Source organism: Mus caroli, unplaced genomic scaffold (assembly GCF_978045245.1).
Source record: "Mus caroli unplaced genomic scaffold, Mus_caroli_1 scaffold_1, whole genome shotgun sequence".
NCBI lineage: Eukaryota > Metazoa > Chordata > Mammalia > Rodentia > Muridae > Mus > Mus caroli.
Window position 1 is genome coordinate 63295834 of NW_028227256.1, and position 18307 is coordinate 63314140.

The 18307-nt window shown below is 37.7% G+C and overlaps 1 protein-coding gene across 22 annotated transcripts in view; it reads left to right on the forward strand.

The window, feature by feature from the left end:
* Map2 (microtubule associated protein 2) overlaps nt 1-18307 on the forward strand; it is a 278479-nt gene that overhangs the window by 208420 nt on the left and 51752 nt on the right. For 20 of the 22 annotated variants that reach the window (XM_085838066.1, XM_029476932.2, XM_085838017.1 and 17 more), the window contains one exon: nt 8423-8707. In XM_085838066.1, coding sequence (XP_085694192.1) covers nt 8446-8707 — 262 coding nt within the window. In that variant the 5' untranslated portion in view covers nt 8423-8445. Of the gene's footprint in view, nt 1-8422; nt 8708-14878; nt 15096-18307 lie in introns of those variants that run through there. The other 2 variants (XM_085838037.1, XM_029476964.2) reach the window with 2 other exon arrangements.

The window sequence follows — 18307 nt, forward strand, 5'->3', positions numbered from 1 at the left end:
CAGCTATTTCTTGGCCACCTGTTCCTTCGCCATTAATATATTTATTGTGGTTGAACTCTTCAGACTGTCTGTCTTCCTCAGTCGAGTGTGAGCTGTTTATGGAGAGAGTCCTTATCTTAATCAGCGTTTTATTTCTGGTAGATAACAGAATTTCTGGTATAACGCTGGTAGGAAATAAATTTTTCTTGAATGAATGCCAGGAAAACATAAAAACCAAATTGATAACAATACTAAAATTAAGTAAACCCTTCAACAGAATCTCATTAAAGCAATTTGTAAATTGGTGTCTTTCAAAGAAAGATGCAGGTCCATGACCACTGAACTGTCTCCTAGTTTGCTTACAACCTCTATTTCCTTGTCCCAAGGCCTTACCATTTAAATTCAGTTTCAAACATGTCTGTTGCCATGGTCTAACCTGCTCTCACAACTGAAAATAAGTCATGTTCAAATATAACCTCATCAGACCTATACTGAACAAGTTTTTAAAAACTCCATTGCTCATTAAAGTGTAAGATATTCTATATATATTTTAGTGAAGCAGATATCTTCCCAACATTGCATATGGCTTAAAATATTAATAGGAAAACACCTTCAACATATTATGAAAGATGGTATTTTATTCTCTTCTCATGAAAGCATGTCAATATTTTATGTAGTTAGATGATAAACAAATAAACATTAAGACATTAGTTTACATGGCAATTTAGTAAAACATATATATTTAACAGATTGCCTTAATCTGAGATTAGGCTTTTCTGATTAATACATCATTAGTTATCCATGTATCTTCATGCTTACTTATATCTTCTTGTGTTTCACATTTCATTGGTCCATTAGTCATTAGACCAATCATTCTAAATAATAAACCCAAATAATCCACACCCTACTTAATTTTTCACAGATGCTGAAGGCCTTCAGGACTAAGGAACAATCTCTGCTTTACATCTGTTCTGTATTTATTCATCAGTAGACAGGTGTGCTTGGGCTTCCTTTGTGCCGGTGGACCAGATGCTATATGTAAAGAGATAAATTAAACACAGCCTTCCTTTCTGCAGTTCACAGCCTTGTAAAGGAGACAGATGGGATAATGAAGGACTTCTAACCTACAGTGAAGAGTATTGGGAAAGTGCCCATTGGAGACCCTTTATAATAGTTGCTCCTATCCTAAGTTTTAAAAAGCGAAGCAAAGTTGGGGGGAGGGGGTTGGGCATCATTGTTCTCCCTTTAAGTTTCCTGAACTTTCTTCTGCTAAGTCCTGTTCATGTTCTACATTCATATGCTGCCTCTCATAAGAGGTCCTGTCAAAAAATAGTCTATGCACTCATAATCCCCTATACTCACCTCCCGGCCAGCACATACACATATTGTATATTTTAGTTGGGTTTTCTATGACTTCCAATAACAATATCTTTCCAAGTATACTTCCAATTCCCAGATACACTCAGCCCTTTCCTTTAATGTTTTAAAGAGTAAAGTAAATGTTTGATAAATTAGAATTGTGATCTTAGTTAGATATCTTAGCATCCTGCAGTCTACCCTCCCATGACACTAAACAGTAATTGATTTTGTAGTGTTATGACAAAATGGCATTCAGCACTTGCTTAATCACATGCACTTTCAAAGACTATATGAATTTCAAAACACACACACAAGATATGCTGTGAGTGATGGTGGTCTGCATCTGGTCTTATCTACTAGACATGGAATAGGAATTTCTTCTTAACATGTTAGCATTTGATAGTAGCAACATTAGGAGACAGCCAATGCCTTCCCTTCATGTGGAGCTCAGGTTTCTAGAGCTAACAGCTCCTCATTCTGTGGTGGTATAACACTTGTGACTTATAAATCTCCTTTGGAGTATCTGGAATTCTACACAGTTTTCATCGGATGTGTACCCAGAGGAGATTTGACTTCACAGTATTTTCTTAGGTGATACTCAACAAAATCTCAAAATCCTTGGATCACAGTTGAGTCTGGGCATCTTTAAAACAAAATCATTCATTTTCAAATCCAATTTACAATGTACTTCTTAAGCTTTGTTTCCTGATGGTTAGATTTATGCTCATTTAAAAACATTAACAAAGTTATGATGATTGAATTTCAACATTATCAGTAATAATGTAGGTATTAACTTGCATCTGTTCATTGTTTCAGTGGTTTATCACACTGTTATGCAAACCTCAGGTTTGATGCTATGTGTTAAACTGTCATATTTAGAAGGTAGTAGAACCATGAGAAAACTAAGTACCACCTTAGTTTTCAGTTGGAGATCTATTAATGAATGCACTTCTTTAGTATCTAAGTACAAATCCTTAATTAAATACCATTAGTAGAGTTAGAATTTGAGTATATCATTCAATAAGTATTTATTTCTGATAGGTACTTGGTCTTCTCTGTGTTTGATATATAAAAGGGCCTAGATGTATGACACATTTGTGAAATACATGTTTCATAGCAAAGTCACAGTAACACAGTCCTTTTTCAGTTTGGAGGGATGGGTTACACTGCACAGTGAGGCAGCAGTTCATGAACATTTCCAGCCTGTTTGGGATTATGACTCATTTGTATCATCCAGTTATAACAATAACTTCACACTGGGAGGTTTTGTAGTCGGTGTCGATCATCATCAGAGTTCATGTCTTTTGTGCCCACTAACTTTCTTTATACTAATTTCTAATTAGCATGGTGTGTGATGAAGAGTGAGTCACCTGATAAGATTGTAGGTAGTCTACACTCAGCCTGAGAAAAGCAGGAACGACCTGAAACAAACACAAGTTTCAGCTTTGCCTTTTATTTTTTTTTCTTCATGTTATTATGAAAATTACCTTTGATTTTTACATGGAAGACAGAGGGTAGCAATTTGGAGTTTTAAGCCATTTATTACCAAATACTTAAGCTTAGAAACACCCCCTTCCTACATACACAAAGATACATGATACTCCTGTTAGTGACTAAGCCAAGCCTCTGTTGTGTGGTTCTGGGATGGGTGTGAAGAGTACAAAACATAGTTGAGCCTCCATGAAAAGAGAAGCAATATTCATTTGCTTAATTGTGTTATGAAACTGGTTGTTTGAGTCTTTTGTTCCTCTCTAGATAAGTAGCAGCACAAAATTATATGCCCTCTGTTTTGATTGAACTTCATGCTCCATGATGATAGGGTGGAACTTCTCAAAGAAAACGCCCTAAAACTACCTGTGCCAAGGACACTATAGAAATCGAACCCTGTCTGTCTGACACATAATGCAATTTTCCTTGAAACTTGCCAAGATTTTCCTTCTGCCAGTTTTTGACAGTATTTAATGATGCCTGCTAATAACTATAATTGGTGACTAAATGTTTGCGATCTTTCCAAAGACAAATTAAATCCAAAGATTTAATCCAAAGACAAGCAATGAAGTTTGTGATTGTATGGGATTCCTAAGAGGAAAGTTCTGCTTCACTTCAACGCTTTCAGAGTGTGCATCTGAATTATCTGATAAGTTCCCAATTATCTTCCGCACATTTTCATCTAGAACCACCTCACATTTGTCTTCAAAGTCATTGATCTGTAAAGAAAACTAAGCAAGGATCCATTAATAAACCACTAGTGAATGCCAAGAATTAGGCAAAAATAAACACTATAATAGCAAATTTGATTATGTCCATAGTCTGACCATCATTTTACAACATGAAATTGTTGTCTTGTCATAGGAAAGGGACTATTTTAAAAAGAACACTCCTTCAAGATATTTCTACTGCTTTTAAGTAGAATTAAATATAAGGAAAAAATATCACCTTGTTCCCTGTAAAGTTGAATAAAAGTGTTTTCTCTCTTGATTAGACTCTGTCAACCCATCAAAAAAAAAAGTCCTGGGCGAAGGACATTAGCCATTGCAAGTTCACCCTTGTCAACATGTTACAAAAATACAAATGTGACACCAAAACTCCCATTAGAAATACATGTAAAGTGATTCACCTTATGAGTGGAATTATTAGTTGTGGTTATGAGTGAACATGGCCCGATAGTGTCTCCTATCGTACCATTTGATTTCCTTCAAATCAACAGCACCCATTTCCATTCATACTTCCTGCCACAGTAGTGTCAGCCCACTGATGACTGATGCTTAATAGATGGTTAGACTACACACACTTAAGAGGGACCTGCAGTTTGTCTTGGAGTCAGGTAATGCTTTGGAGGCAAGGTCTTTGATTTACTTGAGACTGAAGGATTAAGTGAAATAAATCACTGTGCTTAGGTAGCCTTTCCTCCAAAATTAGTTTTCATTCATTTTTTTTTTAAATCCAAAAATGTAAACCATGAAACACTCATCAATTTATTTTGTAAATGTATAACCCCTTAAGAACAAATGATATCCATCTTTGAGGTATTTGATCACTAATAAGCACACTGTTGGTTTAGTTATTGGTCTGTTAGTTAAAGATCAAAGGTTTTGTTCACTGAGAAATTTGTTCTGAAGTTCTGGGAATGAGGAATGAGGCATAACTAAATTTCTCTGTGAGTTGTGAATTTTCATACTGTTGTATTTCCTATGACCATCAAGGATTCTCAGAGGAACTGAAGCTATCAGTGAGTGGTTTTTCTTTGTTTTGGGGTTTTTGTTTTGGTTTTTTGTTTTTTTCTTTTTGTTTTTGTTTTTTTTAAAGTGCAGAAGTGTATTCTGCTTTTACAAAAGACCCAAGTTTGGGTCTTAGCACCTCTACTGTGTAGCTCACAACTACTTGTAATTCTACTTCCAAAGGATCTGATGCTGCCTTATAGACTGTATGGTGACTACACCTAGGTGTGCACACTCATACAAAAACAGATGCACATACACCAGTGGTTCTTAATCTGTGAGTCATATACAAGATAGTCTATATATCAGATATTTTCATTACAATTTTTAACAGTAGCAAAATTACAGTTATGAATTAGTAGCAAAATAATTTTATGTTTGGGGATCAGCACATGAAGAACTGTATTAAAAGGTCCCAGCATTAGGAAGGTTGAGAACCACTGATATTTATTCATGGATCACTGTCCTTTGTTTCTAAATTAAACTTCATTTCTAAATTTTTTAAAGGTAAGTAAAATTTTAATTCCCAGAATTGAACATATACTACAGATTTATTATTCTCCAGATTCTCTTAGATATGCTAATATATATGATATGGGGAAACAGTACCTGGCCAATTGGTTTGTGAAACTTTGTATGATCATATCATCCTGAAATGAAAGTCCCCAGCAACAGAGGAAAGAAATCTGAGAAGGCTCACACTCGTGTGGTCTAGCACTTACTCCAGTCCTTTGAGGACTTTATCTATGATTTAGTTGTAAGATTGACTTGATAGTAATTCTCAACCCAGGAGGTCAAAGTCTTAGATGAACCTAGAGATGAAAATTAAATGTATTGTAGGATGTTGGCTAGAACCCTGAAGCAGACAAACAAAAAAATAATATTGGGTAATTGTGTTAGTCAGGGTTCTAACATCATAGAACCTATGGAATGTCTCTATATATTAAAGGAATTTATTGTAACAACTTATGTTCTATAGTCCAACTAACCCAACAACAGCTATGAATGGGAAGTCTAAGAATATAATAATACTCAGTCCCACTAGGCAAGCTGTTTAAGCTGGTCTTCTGTATAAGTAGGTTCCAGCAGATGTGCTGACAACTAAGTGAAAGTACTCAAAGGACAGTAGGTCTTCTTCCTTCCAATGTCCTTATGTCAGCCTCTAGCAGAAGGTGTGGCCCAAATTAAAGGCGTGGACCACAACACCTGGATCTAAAACTTGCTTTGTTCCAGGTTGACCTTGAACTCAGAGATCTTCTTGCCTCGGTCTCCTGGGATTAAAAGTGTGTACTACCTTGCATGGGCCTAAGCTTTTTGTAGCCACTATGCCTCAAGATTTCCATGCCAAGATCCAGGTCAGAAACCTATGTCTTCCAGCCTCAAGATCTGGATCACAGATGTGCCCTCCATTTCTGGACTGTAGTTCATTCAAGATCTAGTGACGCTGACAACTAGGAGTAGCCATCAGAGTAATTGACACTAAAGATTCCAGCTAATAATGTATTAATGTTGTTTATGGACTATAATAAATGTTTCATTTGTGAACGATGTTCATAATTGGGAAAATTATAAACTGAGTTTGTGAAAACTCTATATTATCTGCTTCATTCTTTACAGATCTAAAAGTATCATACAAAAACAAATCCTATTTAGTTTTCAAAAAGATACATTAGCAAAACCTGGACTTCTTTATGTAGGGATTTTTTTTTTCTGTATTGACTGTTTACTCTGCACACATACCAAAAATAGATTGGGCCACAGAAGCGTATGGAACTGTTGACCAGGAATAGTAAAAGACTTTGAGGCGCACGAAGACTAGGATGCTATGGAAGGCAAGTATGTATCCAGAGGTGGCTGCTTGAACCTAAGATAGGTGAAGATACTGTGACAATTTACAGCACAGTGTTTAGATTCTTATATCAGGTACTTTGCTTTTGACTGGTGCACAGTGCTAAATGAGATGGGGTGAACATTACTGGATCACATTTATAAAATGCACATACATAGTTTCTCATATGTTCACTGGGTGAATAGACCTGAGGCATAGTAGCTCAGGACAGGTTTGCAAGCAACTCTCATTCAAGTACTTAACCAAGTATTCAAGCCCCTATTATTGCTCCAGGAATTGTAGAAAAACTAACTAAAATGGTTACATGTGATGACTGGTGGTACAATCAGTGCTGGCATAATTATAACCACAACAAATGTAACTACTGATTTTTTTCCCATTATTAGCTTTAATTTTGTAATCAGTCAAACTAGAAATTGTTGGAGAATGCCTTGGGTACATGGAGTTCTTTGCAATGATAAGTAATGCAGAAATACTCATGGTTTATTTATAAGTCCCTCGATGTTTTTAAAGCTAAGCACTTTGTATGTTGTTTAAGTATGATTTTGTGAAAGATGAACAGAGTGCTTTTGGAAACAAATTTGGAGGCACTTTGATGTTGTAATTAGCTAAGATGAATGGGCCTGTCTCATTCTTTTTGAGAGGAGGATTAAAAAGCAGAGGAAGCAAAGAAAGGCATTGAAATTCAGAAGCAGGGCCTGTGAGATACCTCAGCAAGTGAAAGTGCTTGCTATCCAGTGGTGCCAGCTTGGCAATGTGAGTTCGGTCCCCAGGACCCTCAAAAGGTTGAAGGAGAGGACTGAGCTCCATAAAGTTGTCCTCTGACGTCCACATATACAACCTGACACATGCTTGTGCATGTGTACGAATAATAAGTAAATATAAATTCAGAAACAAACAAGTGCTTCTTGTAAATCTGGTAGGAGAGCTTGCTTCCATAACATTTTAAATGATATGTGGGATCTCCCAACACCTGGTGGAATGAAGTAGATTTTCCCTAATCTTGCTTTTGTCTGCTTGGAAGTCTTTGCAGGTGTTTTTGGTTTCCATTAGAGACAGTCATTACGCATGTTGTCATCCGTTCTGTGGGGACAATAAGCCATCAATAAGACTACATCACTGGTAACAGTTTTCCAACCTGAAGGGTGAATCATCTGTCAGTTGCTTCTCTAAATTTAGTAGCATCCGCATGTAAGAGAAGGTCACACAGTATCTGCCATTCACATAAGGTTAAGAAAATGCCTCCCCCACAATGAACTGTCCCTTGCTATAATTCACAGCCTCCTCACTCACGTCAATGATGTGGCGTCTCCAGCTCTTACTTTAGTAGTATGATGATGGCATTAAACAGGGTACAGTTCTAAAACACCATATTTTTATTTTTTCCCTGCAAAATTTGTGTTTATAGAAGGATATCAGACCCCCTTAAAATATAGGTAGGGTTAAAAATGTCTATTGGGGAATTTAGTCAATAAGTATCATTCCTTGCATCAAAATACTCAGCAAACAACATGTCATTGGCTTGACTTGCATGCTGTTGAAATGAAAATGCTGGCCATGTTCTCCTCTAGGCTCCCTTGAAGATGTTTTTAAAGGGTAGTTGAGTGATGTCTGAGTATGTGGTATTTCCTCCAGCTGTTCCTCTTCCTAGTCTCCTCTAACTCAATTTTCTCACACTGCTGATCCCCACAGCAAATCACTCATTAGCTACCACCTAACATTCAACCTGTATGTCAAAGACATTGATTAACACTTGTCCTGAAATACGATTGCTTTTAAAGAGAATATGTAATTTTATGGAACTTTCCATAAATGCTTTCCAAAAACCAACCATACAAACAAAAACAATGTAATATAAGAACTATTATGTCAACAACATCTTTTAATTTTTTTCTTTTTAAAGAACAGTTATCAGTATAGAAAGCTACTGATTGGGCCTCAAATTGTCCCTACCTTGATACCAATGCTTTCAGGTTTCCCCAAAGTGATAACTAACGTGCGTACATTCTATCTGCAGGTGACAGTACAGAGATCTGAAAGATGGCCGACGAGCGGAAAGATGAAGGAAAGGCACCACACTGGACATCAGCCTCACTCACAGAGGCAGCTGCACACCCTCACTCTCCAGAGATGAAGGACCAGGGTGGGGCAGGGGAAGGGCTGAGCCGAAACGCCAATGGATTTCCATACAGAGAGGAGGAGGAAGGCGCCTTTGGGGAGCACAGGTCACAGGGCACCTATTCAGATACCAAAGAAAATGGGATCAACGGAGAGCTGACCTCAGCTGACAGAGAAACAGCAGGTAACTGAGAGTCACAAGGACATCTTTGTGTTTTGTAGTCGGGTTACTCTGACAGTGAATTAATCCGACAGCAGCTGGTCCTTTTGCTCTGCAAGGACTGGAGTTGAGTCAGGAGAAATAGGCACCCTGGTAAGCAAGCACCAAACACTGGCAGTTAGCTTGACTTCCCCCATCTTGGTTGTAGTCTTGATCTCCCCCAATCCCTGATTCAATTTTTACCACCCTAATCTTTATAGGAAAAATACTCAGTATATGTATATTTTGCTATAAACTATCAGTACTTTAACCTACTGGGGAAAACATCTCAATGTTTTCATCTTATGAGAGACATTGGGCCTGGCTAAGTTTAATAGATTGATTAGAAGCATGTTTCTTGTTAGGGTAGAGAGAGCTGTGACCTCATCAGCCCTCCAAAGAAACAGGGGAGAAGGAAAGGGAAGAAAAGGGACATGAACATGCATGTTCAGATATGGGGATCCTTTCACAGGTCTCAGCTTTCCAAAGCACAATACACAGAGGCTAAAAGAAAAATGTAATAGTGCTAATTCCATTTATTTTATATTTATGGATATTCTGCCTGCATATATATATTTGTATGCCACATGCAGGCAGCACCTGTAGTAGCCAGAAGAAAACACTGGATTCCCTAAGACTAGAGTTACAGATGGTTGTGAGCCACCATGTGGGTTCTGGGTATAAAACCTGGGTTTTCTGGAAGAGCAGCCAATGCTCTAAACTACTGAGCCATCTCTCCAGCCCCAATATTAAGTGCCTGTTTAAAACATACTAACATTGATAGCATCCTAGATGATCCCATAAGTATAGAGCATTAATGACATAGAAAAACATTATTTTACAATATAGCATTCTGCTCATCATTTCCCTTTTGTCTGTAATTCAGAATTTTATGTATTTAAACTTACAGACAATGGCTTATTTCTTCAAAAGACTGAACACACTACAAGTAGTAAAATAAAGCACTGCCCCCTTCAAAGTCATCCCTTACTTATTTGAAGGTTGGTTTCTGTACCCCAACAATTAGACTGTGATGCTTATTCGCTATACACTCTGGTCAAAACACCTTATGTGTAAGGGATGGGGTATAGTCAATGTTATACATACTTAGCATGCCTAGGTTCTTGGTACAAATTATATGTATAAGTATCTATGTGTATGTGTATATATATATATATATATATATATATATATATATATATATATATATGTGGGTATTTTTTATGGGTATGTAAATATGCATATATATGCATGTCTGATTTCAATGGAAAGTAGTAGAGACATTTTAAATGACAGAAGAAAATAAAAATATGTAGTCTAAATTTTTAACACACATTTAGTAGGTGGTATTTTAGAACATATTGTTACATTAGTTTTCTTATAAATCTGGTGCCTGGACTCTCTAGATCAGAGGTTCTTATGGCATATGATCTCTATGTAAGTTAAGTTGGATATGAATCAAAGAGTATCAAATATGAAGTGAGAAGTATGGATAGGCAGAGTTGAAAGGAGCTTGTTTTTACTTAGGACAAATCTTCCCAAATATGTCCTGGAGTGCCAAATCAATTCACAGGTATATAGCAATTCAAATGAGGTAGAGTAACTTAGCCTCTTTCAAACACTCCATAAACCATCAGCGTGTGATAGTTCTGTGTGTTTCAACATTAGCACATACTATATCTGTCTTAAAAATTGCATATCTTCTCTACCATGCTGAATCTTCTGCAGTTGCTCTGATACAAAACCAGGGCCCTGTAGAATTTCCTGAGAATCAGCAAAGAGGCTAGCAGTACCTTGACTGACCCAGGAAATTAAGAAACTATGTAGTGCTCCAAGAGGACATACATCTTATAAGAAATTATTATTGAAGGTGAAATAAAAATATGCTCGCCTTTTATGGTTCCAGTGAGGGTTATACAAATACAACAAAATGTATAAAGACATAGTTGTCTGTTAGATTCCATCACTGTGGGTGGCAGTGGGGACAACACTCTTGAACAAGGACCATTTATTTGTCTAGCTGAATACACTGTGACTTGCTGAGGATAGGATTCTACAGTGAAAGGTTTTTGATAGGTTTGAGGCATAAGGGATGAGGACAAGCTCCAGCATCAAGGTTAGGAGAAAGGAAAGGGATAATGGCACAGACCAAGAATTCTTTGTATCCTGTGGACACTGGCTTAACAGCTACAGAGTACAATAAAATGTGTGTTGGGCCAGTGGTTGAATGAATAGGCAAATGCAAAGATAGTCTTTTTCAAATCAATTTGAAAACTATACTTTTATCCCTTGGTTTTGGAGGTCTTGGTTATTGCTGTTGTTTTGGTTTGGGTTTGGTTTTGGAGAAGGGTATCACTCTGTAGCCCAGGCTGGCCTTGAAGTCACTGTATAGTCCAGACTCTCCTTAAAGTCAAGATTATCCTCTTGCCTCAGGTTCCCAGGTCCTGGGAATGACAGGTACAAGCCACCATGCCTGGTTAGTTCTGTCTCTTGATGCTCAACGCATGACTCTTATTGACTACCATGGAGCAATACAATGCACTATAATCTCCATATACAGCAATGCTTGTTAAAGCCATGGACAACTTGTTTCATCTCATAGTCTATGTCTGGTGGTCTTAAAGAAGTATCTAACAGCATCAGAAAGCTATGTTTGTCAGGTCAATGTGTCCTTGCCAGCTTCCTTGAAAAAAAATAAATAAATTAAATCCAATGCACAGGTATTTCTTTCGAATGATAGTGTCAGGAACATCCAGTGTTTTTTGTGGAAGCATCTCAACATGTGTTAAATTAGTCTTTCTTATGTTACCTTGGAAAAGATGATTTCTAAGCATTCCTATGTATGCTCACAGTGACAGAGGTGGTACATCCTCATCTGTAGGTTGCCATAGTGATGCTTTCAATCCAAACTATGGTGTGATTTTTAAACTAACTTCCTTCCTAAAATAACAGGCCAATTATTGAATCCTTAAGTTGTACAAGCATGGAAAGCTCTAGAAAAAAATGTAAAACTGGTTTCCTTGTACTTACAAAGAATGCTCCAATGATGAGTTAACATGCAACTAGCTTCTCCCAAAGCAGTTTGGTAAAATGATAACTGTTATCATTGATGATTTATAGATAATGTGTGTTACAAATCATCACCTCTATAAGCAAATTCTCTTTAATCCCAAATAAGGCATTTTTCAATGCTATGCTTTGAAGGTGGGTACCTGATGGGAACTAGCGTTATATTTGGAGGTGACCATTTCAAATAGGACCAAGGAGCTCATTCTTTTTTGTTTGCTTGCTTGCTTGTTGCTTACATACACTGCAACAGTATATCATATTTCTTCCATAAAGAATTAATCCTCAAAAACCCAACTGTTTACATAGAGTACTCCTCAGGGGGAAGGAGGTCCTCAGCTGTGCTTGAGGTGGCCACAAAACTCCTAGTTGACTCAGAATATCTTTGCTACTTTCCTTTTAGCTATGGTTGTCTCCTTGTTTCCAGAAGTTATTTTCCCTGAGCTCATTTGTAATCCATCTCCATAAACAGGTTTACATGGTCATGGATGGAACCATCATATCTTCCCAAGACTGGGCCTCCTTTGGCCTGGTGTCCTACCATCTCTCTCTCTTACCCCTTGGACATTCATTCTCATTTATGATTCTTGAGACTTTTGGAAGGTGTACATCCACAGTCAACTTGATTTTGTCCTTGTGCACTGAGACCAGGATTGGGGAGCAGGATATGTTTGAAGGCAATAGTATTTCAATCTTAGTCCTTATATTTGTTAGCTGTGATCTCCTGCCACACAATGTAAAGGCAAGCCCACAGAAAGACGGGTGGGCTTTTTTCCTTGTACTAAAGTGCCATTTTTTAAAGCTATGCCACGGAAGCATGTAAATACATGTGAAACTATTCAGAAGCAAGCCACTAAATCAACAGTTAGGCTTTTTTTTTTTTCTTTTTAAAATTGTTATCCAACGCATAACTTAGAAGAATATTAGCTTGGAATAATCTGTTCTTTTCCTTTGCACTTTATTAAAGAAAGCAAGAGAAATATGTTTTGGCACCCACAGAATTTACAGAGTGACAATTAGGCACCTCATCTATAAGTTTCTGATCCAGGAGCTAGGATCAAGGTCATTAGAATTCATATTAAGTTAGCATGAGGTTACTTGGAAAAGGGAAGAAGGCTTGATTTGTATCTACAAAAATCAATAAATCTTTGTATCTAAAAATGTAAAACACTTTGATCAGAACGTCATTATAGGAAGCGGAAGTGTTTAAAGTTACCTTTCAAGTGGCATTTTAAGGATGTGGAGACAGTTTCCATACTCGGTGTGCTCGTGACTTGGCAAAGTCACTGGTTGTCACGTCTTTTGATGTCCTGTTGTCGATGGCATTGAGTCTCATCCTTGCTGAGTACAGTTATGAAATCACCTTAGTATAATGCAAATGCCAATGGTAAAAGCCAGATCTGCAAAGGATGTGTTAATTCTGTATTCCTCACATTTGTTGAACACCATTCTTTCTCTAGATAGGAAAGTCTCTGATGCCTCTTTGTTCCTCAAGGGATGCTTGCAAAACTGGAGTCTGTTCTCCTTATCTGCTCACCCACCACTAAAGACAACTGTGAATTAAACAAATCTGAAAGAAATTGTTTTTGGACAGAATAATAGTGCTTTCCTGCCAGTCACTGTTTCTTACTTAATGCAGTATATCAATTATTAACATAGAATTTGTACACCATATCCATAATATAAGCAGTCTAGAGATGACTTAAGACATATGTGCAGCTTGCAGAGGCCTTATGCAAATGTTATGAGATTTTACATAAGGACTCGAACACTAGATTGTGATATTACAGAGATCCTGAAACCTTCCCGCCACCTCTCCCTACACACACCTCTCCCTACCTTCCAACACAAGGACACAGAAGGACAATTGGAACCCCTCACAACTTGGTTTCATTCTAAATTGTCTTTTCTCCAAGAAGAGATGTAATTTTTGTGTATGCTTTATCATTCATTTACGTTCTAAGCAGGCTGGCCACAGGCAAAGCTTTCAAGATTCCTTTAGATTAGAGGTTTTATTGTTTTGTTTTGTTTTTGTTTGTTTGTTACCTGAAAGAATTAATCTTGTAATATCGACCTTTGTCCATCTAGAAGACTAGCTTTCCATCTTCCTTGGGTGTAGTCATCACCTGAGACCATGTACTACAGGGTCCAAGCTCCTTACTTTTTAGAAGAGAACTCCTCTCTTGCCCCTCTGCAGCTGCCATCTATGGCAGGCAAAGTGAACATTTCTGTTGCAGAACTTATATTCACACTCCTAAAGCATGGCATAAAATCATAGCGTGATTCTCAGTTTCCTCCAAAGTGGAGACTGAAGGGTGGCCGAAAAGAAAAAGATATTTATAGTTGTCAAAGTATGCAAGTTTTTAAGAGCAGACTTGAGTGACTTCAGCTGTTCTTGGGTATGGGATTTGAACACTAATAGGAGAAAACAAGTCCCCAGATGAAGTAGCTCTTTTTTGCATGTCACTTGGGGTAAATAAAAAAATAAAAATAAAATTAAATTAAAAGGAAGGACATTTCTTTACCTGACTCCCAACCATTCTCAACAATCCCTTTTTTCTTTCCCTGGAACATCTATATTTTCAGTTGTATTTTCCAGGTCTACCCCCTACCCAGGAGGTGATATAGCTTTCTCTCCTTTTTAACATCCCCATAATTCAAGCAGCCCCATAACAGACAGGCCCAGACCCATAAAATTATTGTTGCAGAGACCATATATTGAAGCTGGAAAACACATAAGAGGTGCAGAGGTTGGCATCGCTCATATGCAAACAGCAAAGAGCTCTAACCTTTCTGTTCTTCCTTTTCAACCATAGAGAACTGAAACCTGCTTTTTGCTACCCTCTTATTCTTATTCTACCTTCAATTTTAAATTGAGATCCCCTTTAAAATACAACCTACTGTATATGCTACATTAATGTACGCAGAGCAAAATAGCTTAGCGCCATTTCTCCAGCAAAAAGACTAAAGCTATCCGCATAGGCCCCTGAGGCAAATAAACAAGCAGGCCTAACAATACAAGAGGTTGCAGATTTTCTTCTTGTTGTTGCCATGCCAACCACTCATTGCTCTGGCTGCCATTTCCCTGAGCTCCGCAGAGAGAGGCGTGTGCAGAGCAGTTACTTAGCATTCAAGGGTGGATCTGCAGGAAAACACACAGGCTTGCTGCAAACCGTCCGGCCTGGCAGCACCGGTGGATGAGACCGGAAAATGGGAATCTTTTCAATCCTTTCCTCATGAAGGTTAGGCATCTGGGCTAGAAGGAATGAGAGATGTGGATTTTTTTTAATTAAGGCACTTCGACAAGGTTTGTATCTGTGGTGATTGCTTTGTCCTGCATGGTTTCTACCAGATGAAGCGGGTGTGGGTGTGCACTTCTGTCATACTGTACAGCTTGTTGTGTTGATGCCTACTGGATCGGAGCCTATCAGGGCCAGCTTTCACGGACAGTGCCATACAGAATGATGTCTCTTGCTCCTAGGAAGGTATGGGCTTGTATATACCCCAGCTAGAACTGTCTATGCTTTACACAATAGAGGAAGCAATGAACACCAAGTAAAGTTTTTCATCTAAATATAGAGTCGTGTGATGGTTCGTTGATCATTTTTGCTTCTCAGTCAAAGTCACAGCAGGGTGACATTGTCTTAAACCAGTAATTCTGAATCAAAATATTAGAAAAATTGGTTTCTTGAGACTGTTCCTATTAAACCCAATGACTCGATATATTGTAGGATCGTTTGGAATTTTAAATGCCTACAAACTTTTGAATTGACATCAGCAAAGTTCTGTCTCATAGGACATAATGTGATACTTTAAAATGTTGATTTATTTGCACACTGTTGTTCTTGTTGTGTTCTTGAATCTAGTGGGACCATCTCATTTGTCTTGGTTTCTATTAAATAACAGAAGCACATCAGAATTGATATTTTAAAAAGTATTTCGTCAGTCCCTTTGGCTAATTGACACTTAAAAAACCATTCTACTGGATTTGACTTATTACCAAGTCTATTGTGCAAAAAGCAATTTGTGCCAATTTTGTGTGTGTGTGTGTGGGTGTGTGTGTGTGTGTGTGTAATTAAATGTAGATATAATTTAATTATATTTTGTGATTTTCAAACTTGCTCCTATATTTTCTAATATCTTGACTTTTTTTCTCATTTCTAATTTGCTGTTATATTTTCTCATGATGATTTCTTTTGTTGCTTTCCAATTTCTGAGGGTTAGAAACAATCTCCATTTAGAGAAAAATCTCACCAGTTTATAAAATATTTTTATTTAAAATGGATTATGAGAAAATAATCAGCAATGAAAGTTACTGTTTTGAGATTTAGTTCTACTTTTTAGCAAACCCTTGATTTGATTAATATTATCAAGGACTTTTTGATGTTCACTCTATTTCTACTTCTACATATTCTTTCCTTACAAAACAAAAAAGAAGAAAGAAGACAGGGGGAAGGGAGGGAGGGAGGGGGAGAGAGAAAGAAAGAAATGTGGTTTTAATTTTAACAATAATTTTCAGGTATCTTGAGAATATATGTGTAATCAAGTAATAACGTATCACTTGAATTGTATAGTAATATGTTTATATATCTATGCATCTATAAATATATAGACTAGTTGACAATATTGCTAGTTTATATCAGAAAAGTATTTGGCACTGAATGGCAAGTGCTTGGGCTTTGAGTTTGCCTTTGTTGCAATTCCTGAGTAGCTTGGCAATACTAGGCAGTAAACACCTCCCCAGACCTTCTTCCACAAGCTCCTTAGATACACTGAAATTCTGCTTTGGCGTGGAGAGCCTTTCTCCCTTCCTCCCTGTACTTTCATGCTTCATTGCTCCTTAGCATGTTACAGAGAGCATTTGCACCTGCACTCGGGGGAATATGGAAATTCGCATCAAGAACAGATGAATAGAACAACTGGTGCTGCCTGACAAACCCTGGTGCTTTCAGCCTTATCTGACCAGGCAGTGTGAATCCTGGGGGACAAGCTGAACCACATGCTACCCGCTCACCATGCAGCAGCTCTCGGCAAATGAGTCACACTGTTCAGCTACACTCATAAAAAATACAATTCTTACCTAGCTAAGATGCGGAGGAGAGAGAGACAGAGAGAGACAGAGAGAGACACAGAGAGAGAGAGAGAGAGAGAGAGAGAGAGAGAGAGAGAGAGAGAGAAAGAGAAAGAGAGAAGACAAAAACATGTGTGTTGGGTTCTCCCTCAGCTTTTAACAGCTATACAAATGCTAGGTGTTTACCATAATATGAAAGTATGAAAGTTACGTGTCTGTTACAAAAATATGAAAGTAACGTGTCTGTTTTTAAAATTTGTTGCACAAAACCTCAAATTTTCACAAAGCATTGTACTTAGATAAGGGAATGCATTTATAGTAGAGCAGCCTGAACATTAGATTTGAGTCTAAATTGGAAGTACAGATCAAGACTGGCAAAAGAAGACCTCCTTCCTTTATGGGTTCCTCCAGCCTCAGTCTTCTGACTAGACTGAAAACCTTCTTTTGGTATCACTGTTACATTGTATCCAGCCAAACTGTGGGGGTTTTATTCTAGAGCAGTATTATAAGACACAATGGGGAAACCTTTGAGAAGGGTCTTGGGAGTCTACCAGCCAGGGCGGAGAGCTGATGTGATCTCCTTCTCTGGTAAAGCTTTCCTGAACACCTGCAGGGACTGTGCTTCTGTGTTGCTAAGAGCATCCTTCTACTGGGGTTACTTATTAACCAGTTTTTATTCCAGGACCGTAAATGCCTTGAAGCTGTGCTTTGCTGTTTTGCTCTTCTCCATTCCTTTGACATATATCTCTCTATCGAGTTCCTGGTATAGATACTATTAAATATTTTAATTAATGCCGATAGAGGTTGAGAATCCATACATGAAATTAAAGGGAGAAATTACGTACACAAATTAGTGCTACAAAAAGAATACTGCAGTGTGAATGATGCATTTGTAAGACTGAATTGGAACAATGACTGGGAATGTAAGAATAAACTGAGAATCTGTGAGGGGAAACTGGATTCATGTAACGAGAAGAGAGCTGATGGTGGCAGTAGAAGTATTTGAAAGGGGTCTCTCTTGTATTTCAGTGAGGAAAGTGTTAGCAGACTTGACTTTCTCTAGTGAGGGTCAGAGGGCTGGGAATAACAAAAATATTCAACACATCAGATAACTCATGAATTGGAAATAATGTTGATTTTAAAGTTAAGATCAATAAGCTTTGAGAAACAAAACCATCTAACAATTGAGAATCCTGCAGATGCTGACTGCTTCTGTTTCATCCTTGCAAAATTAAACTAAATGTAACATTGGCCTAGACTGAGAAAAATGTCCTCAAGAATAGCTTGATATTGGAACACAGACCTGTTTATGCACTCTCTCTCTCTCTCTCTCTCTCTCTCTCTCTCTCTCTCTCTGTGTGTGTGTGTGTGTGTGTGTGTGTGTGTGTGTGTTGGTTTGATGTGGTTTAGTTTGGTTTTTTGTTTTGATTTTGGAGGGGTTGGGTTTT